Genomic DNA, 15,053 nt, shown 5'->3' with positions numbered 1-15,053 from the left:
TCACTCAATAGCAGTGAAGATCTCTGGAAGCATTTTAAATTGCACACCAGCGAAGCAGCACAACTAGTGCTTGGCAAGAGGAGTTATCCAAAGGAATCGTGGCTAAATAATGAAACACTGCAAGTTATAGAGCAAAGGCGGAAGGCAAGACTTCTTGGGGACGGAGAGCTGCGTACAAGTAAATTTGGTCGGCGCAGCCCGTTCTTTCAAATCACGACAGGGGTGCGCCAAGGAAGTGCAGTGGCCCCAGAGCACTTCATTATCATCATAGATTACGTTATGACAAAAACCACTTCACGTCTCAGCTTTGGGCTAGAATTCGGAGATCATACCATCACAGATGTTGATTTTGCCGATGACTTGGCCATTCTGGCGGACTCCATGGAGCAGCTGCTGGAAGCGCTCCGAATTCTGCGAGAAGAGGCTGCCAAAGTAGGACTGCATATAAACTGGAATAAAACTAAAATTATGGCCAAAGACCCGTCTTCTCCTGCTGTTAACTCTCCAGTTAGCCTGGACAGCACCACTAGCATCGAGGTTGTTAATGACTTCACCTACCTGGGCTCCGTAATTTCTTCAAATGGCTCACTTCTCCCCGAGCTGCAGGCGAGATTATCTAAAGCGTCTTCTGTCATGGGTAGACTGAATCGTCACCTCTGGTGAAAACCAAACATCAGTCGCAAAACGAAACTGCGGATCTTCAAAGCTCTAGTCGGCTCTGTGATGCTTTATGGAGCTGAGACATGGCAAGCATCAGCTGCAATCCTCAAGAAAATAGACGTATTTCATGCAAAGAGCCTGAGGAGGATTGAGGGTCTACGATGGTCCGACTTCGTCAGCAATGAAAAGCTTCTGCAGCTCACAGAGCAGTCTTGGTTTTCGACTCAAGCAGCCGAGCGAACCTTACGATGGTTCTGGCATCTGCTTCGTATGCCACCACATCTACCCGCAAAGTTGATCTATGACTTCGACCCTATCAAAGTTGGTTGGAAGCGACCTCGCAGTCGACCGAAGAAACGTCGGTCCGACAGCCTGTCCGAGTTCTTGACGATGGCAAACATCAGACAGGGCGAAGAGCAAATACTCGCCATGGAACGAAGTGGGTGGAGGAGGCAGACGTCACTCTCTACGCCGAGCAGTGCCCGGCAGGAGACTTAAGTCTTAAGTAATTCAAGGATTGTATAGAGCCAGTCACCATTAAATATATGAATTTGTGTCGTTAACACGTATAAGGCAAAGGGATAAGGATTGGTAAATCAGACAAAAATTCTTCGACTATAAGGCGAAGCTGCAATTTTGTTTCACTATTATGAGGTTTTTTTCTTGAAGATAATTGGAGCGACATTAAATAAATACGCTACAGAATATAGTGACGAACAATCACGTATTTACAAGATAGGGGACGACGCAAAAGGTGAAACGTTAAACAATATTATATCGTTAATGTTAATTGATATTAACGTTAATGAAATATTATAAAAAAAAGAAGTAAAAACAGTTAAAAATCCAGTAAAAATGAGTGTAGCGTTTAAAGACAAAATACATAAAATTTAAAAATTGAGAATCGTTGGAATTCCAATATATTGGATGCTGAAAGCCTCATTATATTTTCATTGTCACTGCTGAATTCATTGAGAAAAAAAAATATTTTGGATTTCTAAACTGCTGTTACATTTTTAACAAGTAGGGTTACTTTTGCTGCTGAATTTCAATCTGGATTAAAGGAAACCCGTTGAATTTCCATACCCCTATACATTTTAAATTGTTTAAAAATTAAACATGTTGAGATTCCTACGCTGTTGTTGAATTTTCAATTTGTTGAAAAGCAAGCAAGTTCGATTTTTGATAGTTCGTACCAACTTCAATTCGATAATTCTCTTAATTTTACTGCTTAATTATCTTAATATTCGGCTTCTTCCTCAGGTTTCAAACTTCTGAAGCCTGCTGTTGGACTTCCAGCTTTATTTGGTTTCACTTACCAGCGTTATTCCATTTCTTAAGCTTACAGTTGAGGTTCTATTTGACATCGCTCGCCTTCCCGTGCTACTATTCAAAGCATCAGTAAGTCAGAGGGAGCGTCCCAGTGCTGCATAAGTAAAGAGCCGTAAGCATGGAAATCATCTTTTCACCCAGCCACTCTGAATGGATGGGATGGTCGTAGAAATTTCGGATAGAACCCATTCGAGTGTAAACATAGGGTGCCAGTGAGATCATTACTTGCTAAAACCGCTACAATACAAAAAGAAGTCGATAGTGTTTTAAAAAAGAAAATAAAGGATATGTCTCCAATGATGTATTACCTGCAGACCATATTCCCCCTCTAGGAGCCAAAAATGTAAAAGCCAAGACAATAATCGCGCTTTTTGGCTAAAAAATGAACAATTTTTTTAAATTTCACAGATTCGTTGGCTTATAAATACAACAACAAATAAAAAAAAACAGGACCCCCACCCTTCAAGGGCATTGATTAATGCACCAGTTACAAAAAACACGTTTTAGTTTTTCCAAGTTATATTAGTTAGAAGTAATATTAGCTGAAGATCATTAGAGTTGCATTATTAGGAAATATCCAACTCCTTTCTATAACCCTCGGTTTATGGTTGTGCTTGACATTATTCAATACGAACATCATGATGTCAAACTGAAAGTAACTGTGAAATACTTACTCTTCTAAAAACCTAGATGACCAAGTGTGGAAAAAGAAAAATTTACCTCTTCTGAGGCTCAAAGTAAATGGTGCTATGCTCTTTTTCTAGGATTGTTTTTTCCTTGGAGATGCCCAATGGTATGGAAGTGGAGAACGACATAGCCAGCGCTGGCCAATTCAATTAGAAGCTCAGAACGAAACTGCATTTGTCACAAACGATGTTATTCAATTTAATGATGCTTATGGGGGCGTCAGTGAGCCTTACTGGCTAAATTCAGACGGTTTTGCTGTTTTTGGGAGTTACGACATACCCCTCTTTGTTAGTTTGAACCAAACAAATGATGAACAGTTATGCCTACAGACGAAGTACGAGAGACCATATCCGTAAGATTTGTTTTTACAGTCTTTTTGAGGTAGTGTATTTTGTAGAATATATGTCCTTTTAGCCGAAGCTCATTTCTCTTTCAAAAAAACGCCTATAAATTTTATACCAACAAAACTCGGTTTGGTTTTGGCTGTGAACAGCAGTTTTATCTCATTTCTTCGTTTGAGCAATCACAACTAATCAAACTGATTAGAGGAGGGCTGATCGAACCTGTTCTATTTCAATCCAATTTTGGTCACATCTGCAGTAAATCTTGAAATTCAAAACGGCCATTGCATCTTTCGGGGTAGGGCTCTTTTGGCCGAGTCACTGTTTCCTTTCTAAGAAATAATTCTTTTTTCATATTTCCTTGCAAAGGTAATTGGGGCGAATGAAGCTGTAAAAATTTGAGTTTGCTTCTACTCTTGGAGAGCGTCTCTGGCAGGAATGAATCTTCGACTACCTTCTGCAGTGGTGGTTTTTCTGTCATGGCTATAAGATTTTCTTTTAAGGGGATTAAATAAAAGTTAGCCAGAGAGATTAATTTATCTTGATGGCGATAAAATCCTTGAAAAGCAAAATTTTGGAAGAATCTTTGGGATGGTGTTCATAAGGCACTATGGATAAAGATAATTTCAGAGGATCTTGGGTGCCGTCTTCACTAGGTGTTAATGAGACTTCCGAATTTCAAAGGATAATCCTTACAAATTGTAGGAATCTCAGCCCTAAAAATCAAGTATATGTTGCCAAAGGGCAGTTTTGGAATATGCTCGAATCAACAGCTGCAAGTAGATTAAAATATGCTTAATTTAAATAGAGCTGCTTAGGCCAAGGAAAAACATCAGAAAAGTTAATCGTATTGTTGGTTACTTAATGAATATTATGTAATTGATTAAGTATTTATGTACACACAGAACCATATTCATGGTGATGCTGTGAGTGGGTCGAAAATTTCAAACGCCAACACCTATAGGGTGCTAGTCGAATCTTCTTGCTGCCAAAAGCCTCCCCACAGAACAAAAACTTAAAAAAAAGTAGATCTGTTTTAGCCTAGATCGGTTTATCATACTTGACATTTCGAAATTTAATTGGTTTCTTTTTTGTAGCCGTTTGCTTATTATTTTCTTTTAAGTCCGGATTAGTTTTTGTATTATTAATTTTTCTTTTCTGTTGTTGTTATTCTCTTTTTGTTGTTCTTCTAGTGGATTTTCAGACTTGGAAATAGGAATTCAGCCCAACAAGGCTTCTGGTCATTCATTTTAATTAATGAGTATCATCATGCCTACCTAGAAGTAAATTTTTTTATTGGCTGAAGTAAGTTTACCGGTTTTTTACAGTCCTGTTATTCAATATTTTCGTCCATTTCTACAATCAGCTCAACGCTGTTTTTATGACCGAGAGTGTGTTTTCAAAATGTTGAAGAATTGCAAAATTCCAGAGTTTACCTCATTGACTCAATTCCTTTTATGCCTCCAAAGGTTAAATAGCCTCTAAGAAAACTGCCATGCCTTGTCATTGAAGCTACAGAGACACACTCACTTTGTTTGATGTGATGTATTATGGAATGAATGACCAATACTTAGTTGTATGACCCTATGTCAAGCGGCTCATTTTTTCTATGAACTTTTCAAAACTAACGCCATAGGGCAATATTTGGTAAAGCTAAGTTGTATATACGAAGCACAAGATCAAGGTACCTAAGACTACTATTTTTTTTTGGGGGGGGGGGGCAATTCTTATGATTTTTGGTGGCTATCCAGCTATACAAAAATGTAATGTAAAGACTGAAAGAAACACAAATTTAAATATGTTATTTTTTTCAATTTCAGAAACCCAAGTGAAGAATCGACACTTCATTTAAAGTATTCAGTATGTTCTGCCTCCGATGTTAAAAGTATGCATATATTCAGCATTAACAACTTAATAGGAAAACCACGCAGCTTCCCTGATGAAAGAGTTTTTAAAGACCCAATATGGTCTACATGGGCTCAGTATAAAGTATTCATTAACGAGACAAAAGTGTTTGAGTATGCTAATGCTATTGTAGAAAATAATTTCAACAACAGCCAGCTCGAAATTGATGATAACTGGGAGATTTGCTACGGATCACATGAGTTTGATCCCGAAAAATTTCCAGATCCTGCAGGTATTTCGCAAATTTCTAATCTTGTTCTGTTATGTGTAAGTTATACTGAAGTTCGTGGGACATTTTCCATTAATATTCTTTAGGTTTTTTTTTCAGAGCTGTCTTATATTTTTCCGAATATTGCTGAAGAATTTAGACTGCATATGTAAATTTGATATTCTAAAGAACTTGAGAAACCAGTGTGTGGTCTGGACCTCAACCTCCCTTACCTTCCTGGAGGTTATTGTTCCCAGTTAACGTAATATTATCAATTTTTCCAAATTCCCAATTTAAAACCAATATTGGTACTGCTCATAAACTGAAAATCAAAATTAAGCCTATAGATTAAAAATTATAGATTACGGCACTATTTTATACAGAAAAGAATAAACTTTTCCTCTCTCTCTGTTTTTTTCTCTTATGTTTCGTCTCACTCTTCCTCTGTATATCTTTTCTTCTGAGTATCTCGGTCCCTTTCTTTCTTTCGTTCTTTCTCTCTCTCTCTCTCTCTCTCTATCTATCTTTCCCTCTCGACTTTTCTGTTACTTTCTTCTCTTTCTATCTGTATATTTTTCTGAGTTTCTACAATAGTTTCAATTCAATGAGTGTATTCTTAAAGTAAGTTCAAAAATCCAGTATTTCATTGTCTTTTTACATCATTTTCAAATATTCTTTATTGCAGAGTTTGTCTGAAAGCTAATAATTAGCAACTGAATGCGTAAAAATATAGACATATTGAAAGGGCGCTCTACAAGTTACAGTAGATATTTCTTACGGCTCCCAAGAGCTATATTAGCCAAATAGATGGCCATAGGATTTGCAATTATATGACCTTCGAGACAAGGGCTCGAATACTCGTTTGACCAATCTTGAGCCTCAGCTTGGGATAGGGGTCACTGCTGTGATTCTTTAAGCTCAGCTGCCAGAGGTTTAGAGGCAATGGGTTTTTAAAGCCTGAGTCTTGATACTGTTGGGTCTATCCAACCACAAATTACAATTACAAACTGCAACACAAAACATCGATTGATGCTAACAATCACAGAGAGTATGTGTCCTGGCTTTACTCTACGCTATGCCTCTCAAGTTTATCATCATTTCCACCAAGTTGATTCTGATTCAAAAATTACCTTAGCTAACTTAGTTAAGACCACAGGATTTGTAATGTTGTGGCCTTCTATACGCGGGCTCAAGTCCCTCTATGAACCTTGGGCCCTTGAGACTAAGAATTTTTTCTCTGTATAAGAAATCTTAAATCACCAGTCAATATTTAAATTTTATATGACAGTAAAAATTAGAAGTTTAAGTTGGCTTGAATGTTAACACTAATTATTATTTCGAAGTTTTTTTTTTAAAACAAGCTTTCAAGACACAACAAAGGCAATTTCAATCCCAAGAATCCTTTTTCAGGATTCTTTTGTCCTTTTTCAGGACCTGTCAAAATCCTTTTTCAGGACCTGTTGGCGAAAAAAGCAAAAATAATTCATTTCACAAGAATCAGAAATTTTTTGTAACTGGAGAAGCAACTACTGCAAAAACGATTGGTGTCGTCTAATCAAATTAGTGCTAAGACCTTAGAAGGCTGTCAAAATATACCAAACCTAATATACGACCAAGAAATCCAAGAGTGGCGAGATAATAAGGACCAATCTATGTCTTTGAGGTTTTACTCCCAAGCTAAAGAGTATTGGGAGGAGGAAGTTTCTTTTAAATTTGGGTTGAATAAATATGACTTGAAGAATTTATTCTTGGTTAGGGGGGATAGTTCTGGATTTAGGTGAGGGAAGGAAATTTTTGGGAAACTTTAGGCTGGCGGCTGCCACCTATTTTTGCCCTTTGTGTGGATGTGCGAATAAAAATCTACTTCATTTTGTATCCAAGTGTGAAGAGTTGTTTGAGCTGCGGAATGAATGTTTTGGACGAGGCTTTGCGAGTGAATGCTTGTTAATCGAGTTGATGGCTGAGGGGAATGCATGTGCTATTAAACAACAGTCTAAGTTTCTTCGTTTAGAGATTAAACACAGGGAATCATGCTTGAGGATATAGCTTGTCACAGTTCTTAGAAATTGAACTGCATTATGATTGGTGTTTGTCGGTTAAAATGTTGAGCCTTGGCGTGTTTCATTTTTTGTCCTTTTGTTGTAGTTTTTTTATTATTATTATTATTTATACTATCTAAGGTATATTTAGTTCCTGAGTTTTGTTTGTAGACTGTGTTCTGTGTTGCTACGGCCCGTAGGCTTTTTGAAATAAATCTTATCTTATACTGTAATAACTTCTTTCAAACCTCTTATATATTGCAACTTCCCTTAAACCACCACAACTGAAATATTTCATTCTTACTTTGCCTTGTTATCAAGAATAATTTGTTTGGTCATAATTAATTAGCCCTGGTCTTAGTTACAGTTGATTCCAAAATAGAGATGCCTTCGATATATTATTCTTCTTATTTAATTTCGTAAAGACAAAACAACATATAAAGACAAAAACATCAATACCACCAAACCCTACTGCCTTGTTATCAAGAATTATTTGTTTGGTCATAATTAATTAGCCCTGGTCTTAGTTACTACTACTACTACTAATAACTCACTGCAGCACCAAGCCGCCTGAGGCCAACACAGCTACGCACACTCCTCCAACCTAATCTATCAGTTATTTGCAAAATAGAAAAGCCTTCGATATATTATTCTTCTTAATTTAATTTTGTTCATGTGTTAAGACTTAAAATAGTTTACTTCCTAGTACCTAACAATTTTAATTGTTACCTATGCTAATAACTGTCTTCATATAGGAATAACTCTGTTTGTTGGCTTAATAGTTTGGACTAGAGGCTCATTTATGCACTGTACTTCTTTTTTTGTCCTCCAACAATATTTTTTATGCACAAATGTTTTGTCTTTTTATATTTCAACCAACCATTATTGTTGGTTTTTGTTTATATGTTTTCTACTTGACAATGAGATCTCTTAGATCGGTTCAGTCTATTATATTTGCTCTGTTACTTAACTTTTTTTAGGCATGGTTGCCACACTCAAAAACCAGGGTTTCCGTGTAACACTTTGGATACACCCTTTTATCAACGAAAACTGCTACTCATTTGAAGAAGCTAGACCGTACCTTGTCAAAGACAAAAACAACAATACTGCCATAACCTCTTGGTGGCAAGGAAAAAGGGCCGGTATTGTTGACTTTACAAATCCAGAAGCCCGTGATTGGTGGGAAGAACGAATAAGGCGAATTCAGTCCGAGTATGACATTGATTCATTCAAGTTTGATGCTGGAGAAACTAACTGGCTTCCTGAAAATGGAACTTATCCCTTAACACCTGACTCTGTGGAACCAAACGTATTTAGTACAGCATATATTCAAGCAGTAGCTAGGTTCGGTGGAATGGCTGAAGTCCGAACAGGGTGGAAGAATCAAGCAGAGCCAATATTTTTCAGAATGTTGGACAAATATTCAACCTGGGATTACAATCTAGGTTTAAAAACACTTATTCCATCTCTGCTCCAATTTAGTATTACTGGATATCCATTTGTTTTACCTGATATGATTGGAGGAAATGGATATTTAATTCAACCAGACAAACAACTTTTCATTAGGTGGCTTCAGGCGAATACATTCATGCCTACTATTCAGTACTCATATGTTCCTTGGAATTACGATAACGAGGTAAGCTCTTTGCATAGTTTACTTTAAAAGATAGTATGATAGTATATATACTTGTATATATTTATAGTATATATATACTTATAGTATGATAGTATATATACTTACATATATTTATAGTATATTTATACTTATAGTATGATAGTATATATACTTGTATTTATTTATAGTATGATAGTATATATACTTACTACTACTACTACTACTACTACTACTAATAACTCACTGCAGCACCAAGCCGCCTGAGGCCAACACAGCTACGCACGCTCCTCCTCCAACCTAATCTATTTAAAGCCTCCCTCTTTACACCCCCTCCCAGGAAGTTCCCATTTCCTTTAAATCCTTATTTATGACATCCTCCCAACCCAGACAAGGACGACCTGCTTTCCGTGTAGCCCCAGACGGTTGGCCAAAAAGGACAATCTTCGGTAATCTGTCATCCTTCATCCGTAGAACGTGGCCTAGCCATCTCAACCTTTCTTTCATTATAGCCCCAGAAAGCGGGATTGAACCACACTTTTCGTACAACCTACTGTTTGAAATACGGTCAGTCAGCCGGGTACCCAGAACAATCCGTAGGCAATTTCTCTGGAAAACATCTAGTAAATTTTCATCTGCTTTTCGGAGTGTCCATGCTTCAGAGCCATATTTGACCACTGTCATCACTGTAGCTTCCAATATTCTAATCTTGGTTTGTAGGCTTATCTTTCTATTCTTCCAAACTTTTTTTAACTGTGAAAAAACACCCTGAGCTTTAGCTATTCTACTTTTAACATCTTCACTGCTCCCACCATCTTTACTAATAATACTACCAAGGTAACTGAAGCTCCCAACCTGATCAATCTTTTCGTTACCTAAGGTCACCTGCTCATCTTCACTTATTCCTAACCTTAGTGACTTAGTCTTCTTAACATTAATTTTCAAGCCTATTTTAGCACCCTGAACTCGTAAAACTTCTAAAAATTCATTCATTTTGCTCACACTTTCATCTAATATGCTTAAATCATCAGCATAATCTAAGTCCAGGAGCGTTCTTCCTCCCCATTTGATTCCATGGTCTCCAATTGCCTTTCCTGTGCTCCTTAAGACGAAGTCCATCAAAATGATCCATATAAAGGGGGATAGAACACAACCCTGCTTAACTCCTGATTTAATACAAAACCAGTTGCTAACCTCATTTCCTACCTTAACCGCAGCAGTATTATTCTCGTACATAGCGCAAATCACTTTAATGTATTTTTCTGGTATACCATATAACGATAAGACCTTTGTTAACGCTGTTCTATCAACAGAATCGAAAGCTTGCTCATAATCGATAAAACTAAGGACCAAAGGTGTTTGACAACGAAGGGACTTCTCAATTATTAACCTAAGAGTGAAAACATGGTCGACACATCCTCTACCTTTTCTAAAACCGCATTGTTCTTCCCTTAAAACTTTGTCTACAGCATGTCTCAGTCTAAAAGTATCATATTACTCAGTAATTTGCCACCTACAGAGACCAGACTAATGCCTCGATAATTCCGACATTCACTCTTGTCACCGTTCTCATACAGTGGTTTAATTAAGGTTTTCCTAAAATCATTGGGTACTTCCCCTTTTTCAAAAATCATGTTCATAATCTTCAGTAGCTTATTCCTAACCTCAGAGCCACCATATTTAAGGAACTCATTAATCATACTATCAGCACCTGGGGCCTTATTATTTTTTAATCCTTCTAGTACTGTCGCTAATTCTTCCTCACTAAACAAATCTTCCTTCACATCCAAGGTATCACAAACTTTTTCATTTTCATCTATATCTTTTCCTGCAACTGTATCTCGGTTTAGCACATTCTCAAAATGTTCCACCCATCTTTCTTTAACTTTTTCCTTATCACTAATTGTGACCCCATTTCTATCTTTAACTGGGACTAGTCCGGATCGGCTACTCCCTTTCAATTTATTAACATGCCAGTATAATATTTTACTATTATGCCGTCTAGCCGCATCTTCCAGATCCTCAGCAATTTTATCCATCGCCTCCATTTCACATCTCCTTAGTTCATATTTTAATGCTTTCTCCACTTTCTTTACATTCCTTTTGTTTTCATACGACCTATCGCTCAGATAATTCTTATACAAACCCCTTCTACTCTCTATTAAACCTAAAGCTTTTTCACTTATATTCCTAGTTGCTGTCTTAGCACTCTTCCCTAGGACACCATCAGCAACTTCACAAATTGTTTTTCTGAAATTATTCCATTCATCTTCCACATTGTCAAATTTTAAACCCTCAAGTTTAGTACTCAACTGTTCCTGGAATTTTTTTCTCAAATTTTCATCCTGAAGTCTACCAACATCTTAACTTCCCGGGAGGGAGTTACTCTTCCGAAATTTCAGCTTTAAATTAACCTTAGACACTACTAGATGGTGATCTTTACTTTAACATCAATAACGGCACTCTTATACACCCTAGTATCTTGTATTTATCCTGCTAGTCTTCTGTTTACAATAACGTAATCAATAAGGTTTGCTGTCTTACCATCACGTGAATACCATGTCAACCTATGGGCCATTTTGTGACCAAACACCGTATTGGTTATAACTAGGTTGTTATACCTACAAAATTGCAAAAGCCTATAGCCATTACTGTTTTCTTTTCCTACACCAAAATTACCTAGGCTAGGATACCATCTATCCCTATTTCTACCAACCTGGGCATTAAAATCTCCTAGCAAAAACACCATATTTCTACCTGGTACCCTGTCTATTTGCTCCTGTAACTGTAAGTAAAATTCATCTGAGTCACTAGTATCTCCATCAGTTGGTTCAATGGGGGCATATACTACTATAACTGATACCCTAAACTTTTTAGTCATAAAATGAGCAATTAGTATTCTATTATTAATACCTTCCCAGCCTAAACAAGACTTAGCAGCTTCCTTATTCATCATGAGCCCTACTCCCTGTCTATGTACCCCATCCTTCCTTCCTGAGTAAACAAATTCTATGTCACCTAATTTCATGCTTCCTACCCCTGGGATATGAGTTTCTGAAACTCCTAATAAATCCAGTTCAAACCGTCTGAATTCGTCAGTCAAAATGTCGATGCGATAGTCATTTTTTAACGTCGTAACATTCCAAGTTCCAATTTTCATGTTCTTTAAATCTTTGAAATTATTTTGGCCTCAAGAAAAGCAGTGATCCCGGATACCAGTGCAGGATGGGGACCAACATATCTTCTCAAGTCTACACCGAAGCGCTTAAGTCGGCTTGGAACCGGACAGCAAGAAGTCCCTGGGACCTCCAGTAAGTTGGAGGCTTTGTGCAATCCTGGGCCCGTCTTGGTCACAACATGGTTTTCAGCACTTGGCGATGCTCTTCTATCAACAAGAGTCGAAATCCTGCACAGACAGTCCCAAGCCTATTACCTCCGACTCATTATATATTCATGCCTACAAATATTATGCTACTACGGGGAGGCAGCCCATAGTAGATAAATTAGCTAGGAAGAGGTTTTTCAGCCCGAAAACGTCCATCAAAACAAACCAAGCCCAGAAAATTATCCAATAATCAGAATCCCGTACGAGTGCTGTGTTGTTTACTAGGCTATAATTTCCTCGAGGGGCGCCACTCCTCAAGTGGGAAAAATTGACCGCAAGTTTCCCAGTCTTGCAGGTACCCCGAAAGGGTCGAGGCAGCCCTTTACAGAGGCCGTTGTCCATAAATCTGGATCTTACGCCCTGCCGCAGTTGTCCTCCTATAGAGGATCCTCCCACGATGGTGTTCTGCTTCACCATGCAATTTAACCCATTACTGGGAGAAGGTTTGTAACTCATCTGACGCGTGAACACGGCAGTTGGCCCTGCTGAGTGTACATTTGAGGGGCCTTCTTCCTCCTCCACCTGAAATTATGACCCCCAGGGGAGGGTTTCCCAGTTTCTATTATGGGCCCCACTGGGACAAGGTCCTACTTGGCCTAAGCCTCCTATGGAGCTACTCTACCTATCTATAGGGCTTACATATATACAAATATATATATATATATATATATACACACATACATATACATACATATACATACACACATACATATACACATACACACATATACACATACATACACATATACTCACTAACGTGCAAATATATACCCTGAATTGGTATAGGCTAGGTCTGTATATGGTGAATATTAATTTCCTTTCTGATGCAAATGCACAATAACTTTGGATTCAGGATGCAATTCTGACTATAGAGATAAGTATTTTTCTTACTTGAAGTGTATGTGCAGAATTAGAAATTCTGCTGGTACTACAAAAGTAGACCTAAGTAGCCAATTTAGCCTGTCTGAAACATCTCACAAGCCAACACCTTATAAAAAACACCTTTGATAATTTAAATGAATAAGAAAACTTATTAGAAATTCTGCTGATACTGCAAAAGTAGACCTAAGTAGCCAATTTAGCCTGTTTGAAACATCTCACAAGCCAACACCCTATAGAAAACACCTTTGAGAATTTAAATGAAGAAGAAAACTTATTAGAGACTCTGCTAATACTGCAAAAGTAGACCTAAGTATCCAATTTAGCCTGTTTGAAACATCTCACAAGCCAACACCCTATAGAAAACACCTTTGACAATTTAAATGAATAAGAAAACTAGTTAAAAACTCTGCTAATACTGCAAAAGTAGACCTAAGTAGCCAATTTAGCCTGTTTGAAGCATCTCACAAGCGGACACCCTATAGAAAAACACCTTTGACAATTTAAATGAATAAGAAAACTAGTTAAAAACTCTGCTAATACTGCAAAAGTAGACCTAAGTATCCAATTTAGCCTGTTTGAAACATCCCACAAGCCAACACCCTATAGAAAACACCTTTGACAATTTAAATGAATAAGAAAACTAGTTAAAAACTCTGCTAATACTGCAAAAGTAGACCTAAGTATCCAATTTAGCCTGTTTGAAACATCTCACAAGCCAACACCCTATAGAAAACACCTTTGACAATTTAAATGAATAAGAAAACTAGTTAAAAACTCTGCTAATACTGCAAAAGTAGACCTAAGTATCCAATTTAGCCTGTTTGAAACATCTCACAAGCCAACACCCTATAGAAAAACACCTTTGACAATTTAAATGAATAAGAAAACTAGTTAAAAACTCTGCTAATACTGCAAAAGTAGACCTAAATAGCCAATTTAGCCTGTTTGAAACATCTCACAAGCCAACACCCTATAGAAAACACCTTTGACAATTTAAATGAATAAGAAAACTAGTTAAAAACTCTGCTAATACTGCAAAAGTAGACCTAAGTATCCAATTTAGCCTGTTTGAAACATCTCACAAGCCAACACCCTATAGAAAACACCTTTGACAATTTAAATGAATAAGAAAACTAGTTAAAAACTCTGCTAATACTGCAAAAGTAGACCTAAGTATCCAATTTAGCCTGTTTGAAACATCTCACAAGCCAACACCCTATAGAAAACACCTTTGACAATTTAAATGAATAAGAAAACTAGTTAAAAACTCTGCTAATACTGCAAAAGTAGACCTAAGTATCCAATTTAGCCTGTTTGAAACATCTCACAAGCCAACACCCTATAGAAAAACACCTTTGACAATTTAAATGAATAAGAAAACTAGTTAAAAACTCTGCTAATACTGCAAAAGTAGACCTAAGTAGCCAATTTAGCCTGTTTGAAACATCTCACAAGCCAACACCCTATAGAAAACACCTTTGACAATTTAAATGAATAAGAAAACTAGTTAAAAACTCTGCTAATACTGCAAAAGTAGACCGAAGTATCCAATTTAGCCTGTTTGAAACATCTCACAAGCCAACACCCTATAGAAAACACCTTTGACAATTTAAATGAATAAGAAAACTAGTTAAAAACTCTGCTAATACTGCAAAAGTAGACCTAAGTATCCAATTTAGCCTGTTTGAAACATCTCACAAGCCAACACCCTATAGAAAACACATACTTACATATATTTATAGTATATTTATACTTATAGTATGATAGTATATAGACTTACATATATTTATAGTATATATATACTAATAGTATGATAGTATATATACTTATATATATTTATAGTATATATATATATATATAATAGTATGATAGTATATATACTTATATATATTTATAGTATATATATATATATATGTATATATATATCTATATATATACATATATATATATATATATATATATATATATATATATATATATATATATATATATATATACTTAT

General features: G+C 36.6%; 2 protein-coding genes across 2 annotated transcripts in view; one reads left to right on the top strand and one right to left on the bottom strand.

Moving 5' to 3' along the window:
• The window catches only part of LOC136033242 (tafazzin-like), an 80,588-nt gene that overhangs the window by 47,542 nt on the left and 17,993 nt on the right, over positions 1-15,053 (bottom strand). The gene's annotated exons all lie outside the window — the stretch shown is intronic.
• Positions 1-15,053, top strand: part of LOC136033241 (myogenesis-regulating glycosidase-like) — a 39,327-nt gene that overhangs the window by 12,623 nt on the left and 11,651 nt on the right. Inside the window, exons 3-5 of the mRNA XM_065713957.1 lie at positions 2,757-3,031; positions 4,841-5,157; positions 8,153-8,808. Of these exons, the coding sequence (XP_065570029.1) occupies positions 2,757-3,031; positions 4,841-5,157; positions 8,153-8,808 (1,248 nt within the window). The remainder of the gene's footprint in view (positions 1-2,756; positions 3,032-4,840; positions 5,158-8,152; positions 8,809-15,053) is intronic.

The sequence above is a fragment of the Artemia franciscana genome, chromosome 11 (genome assembly GCF_032884065.1).
Source record: "Artemia franciscana chromosome 11, ASM3288406v1, whole genome shotgun sequence".
Taxonomy (NCBI): Eukaryota; Metazoa; Arthropoda; class Branchiopoda; order Anostraca; family Artemiidae; genus Artemia; species Artemia franciscana.
This window is presented reverse-complemented; position numbering and strand designations above follow the sequence as displayed.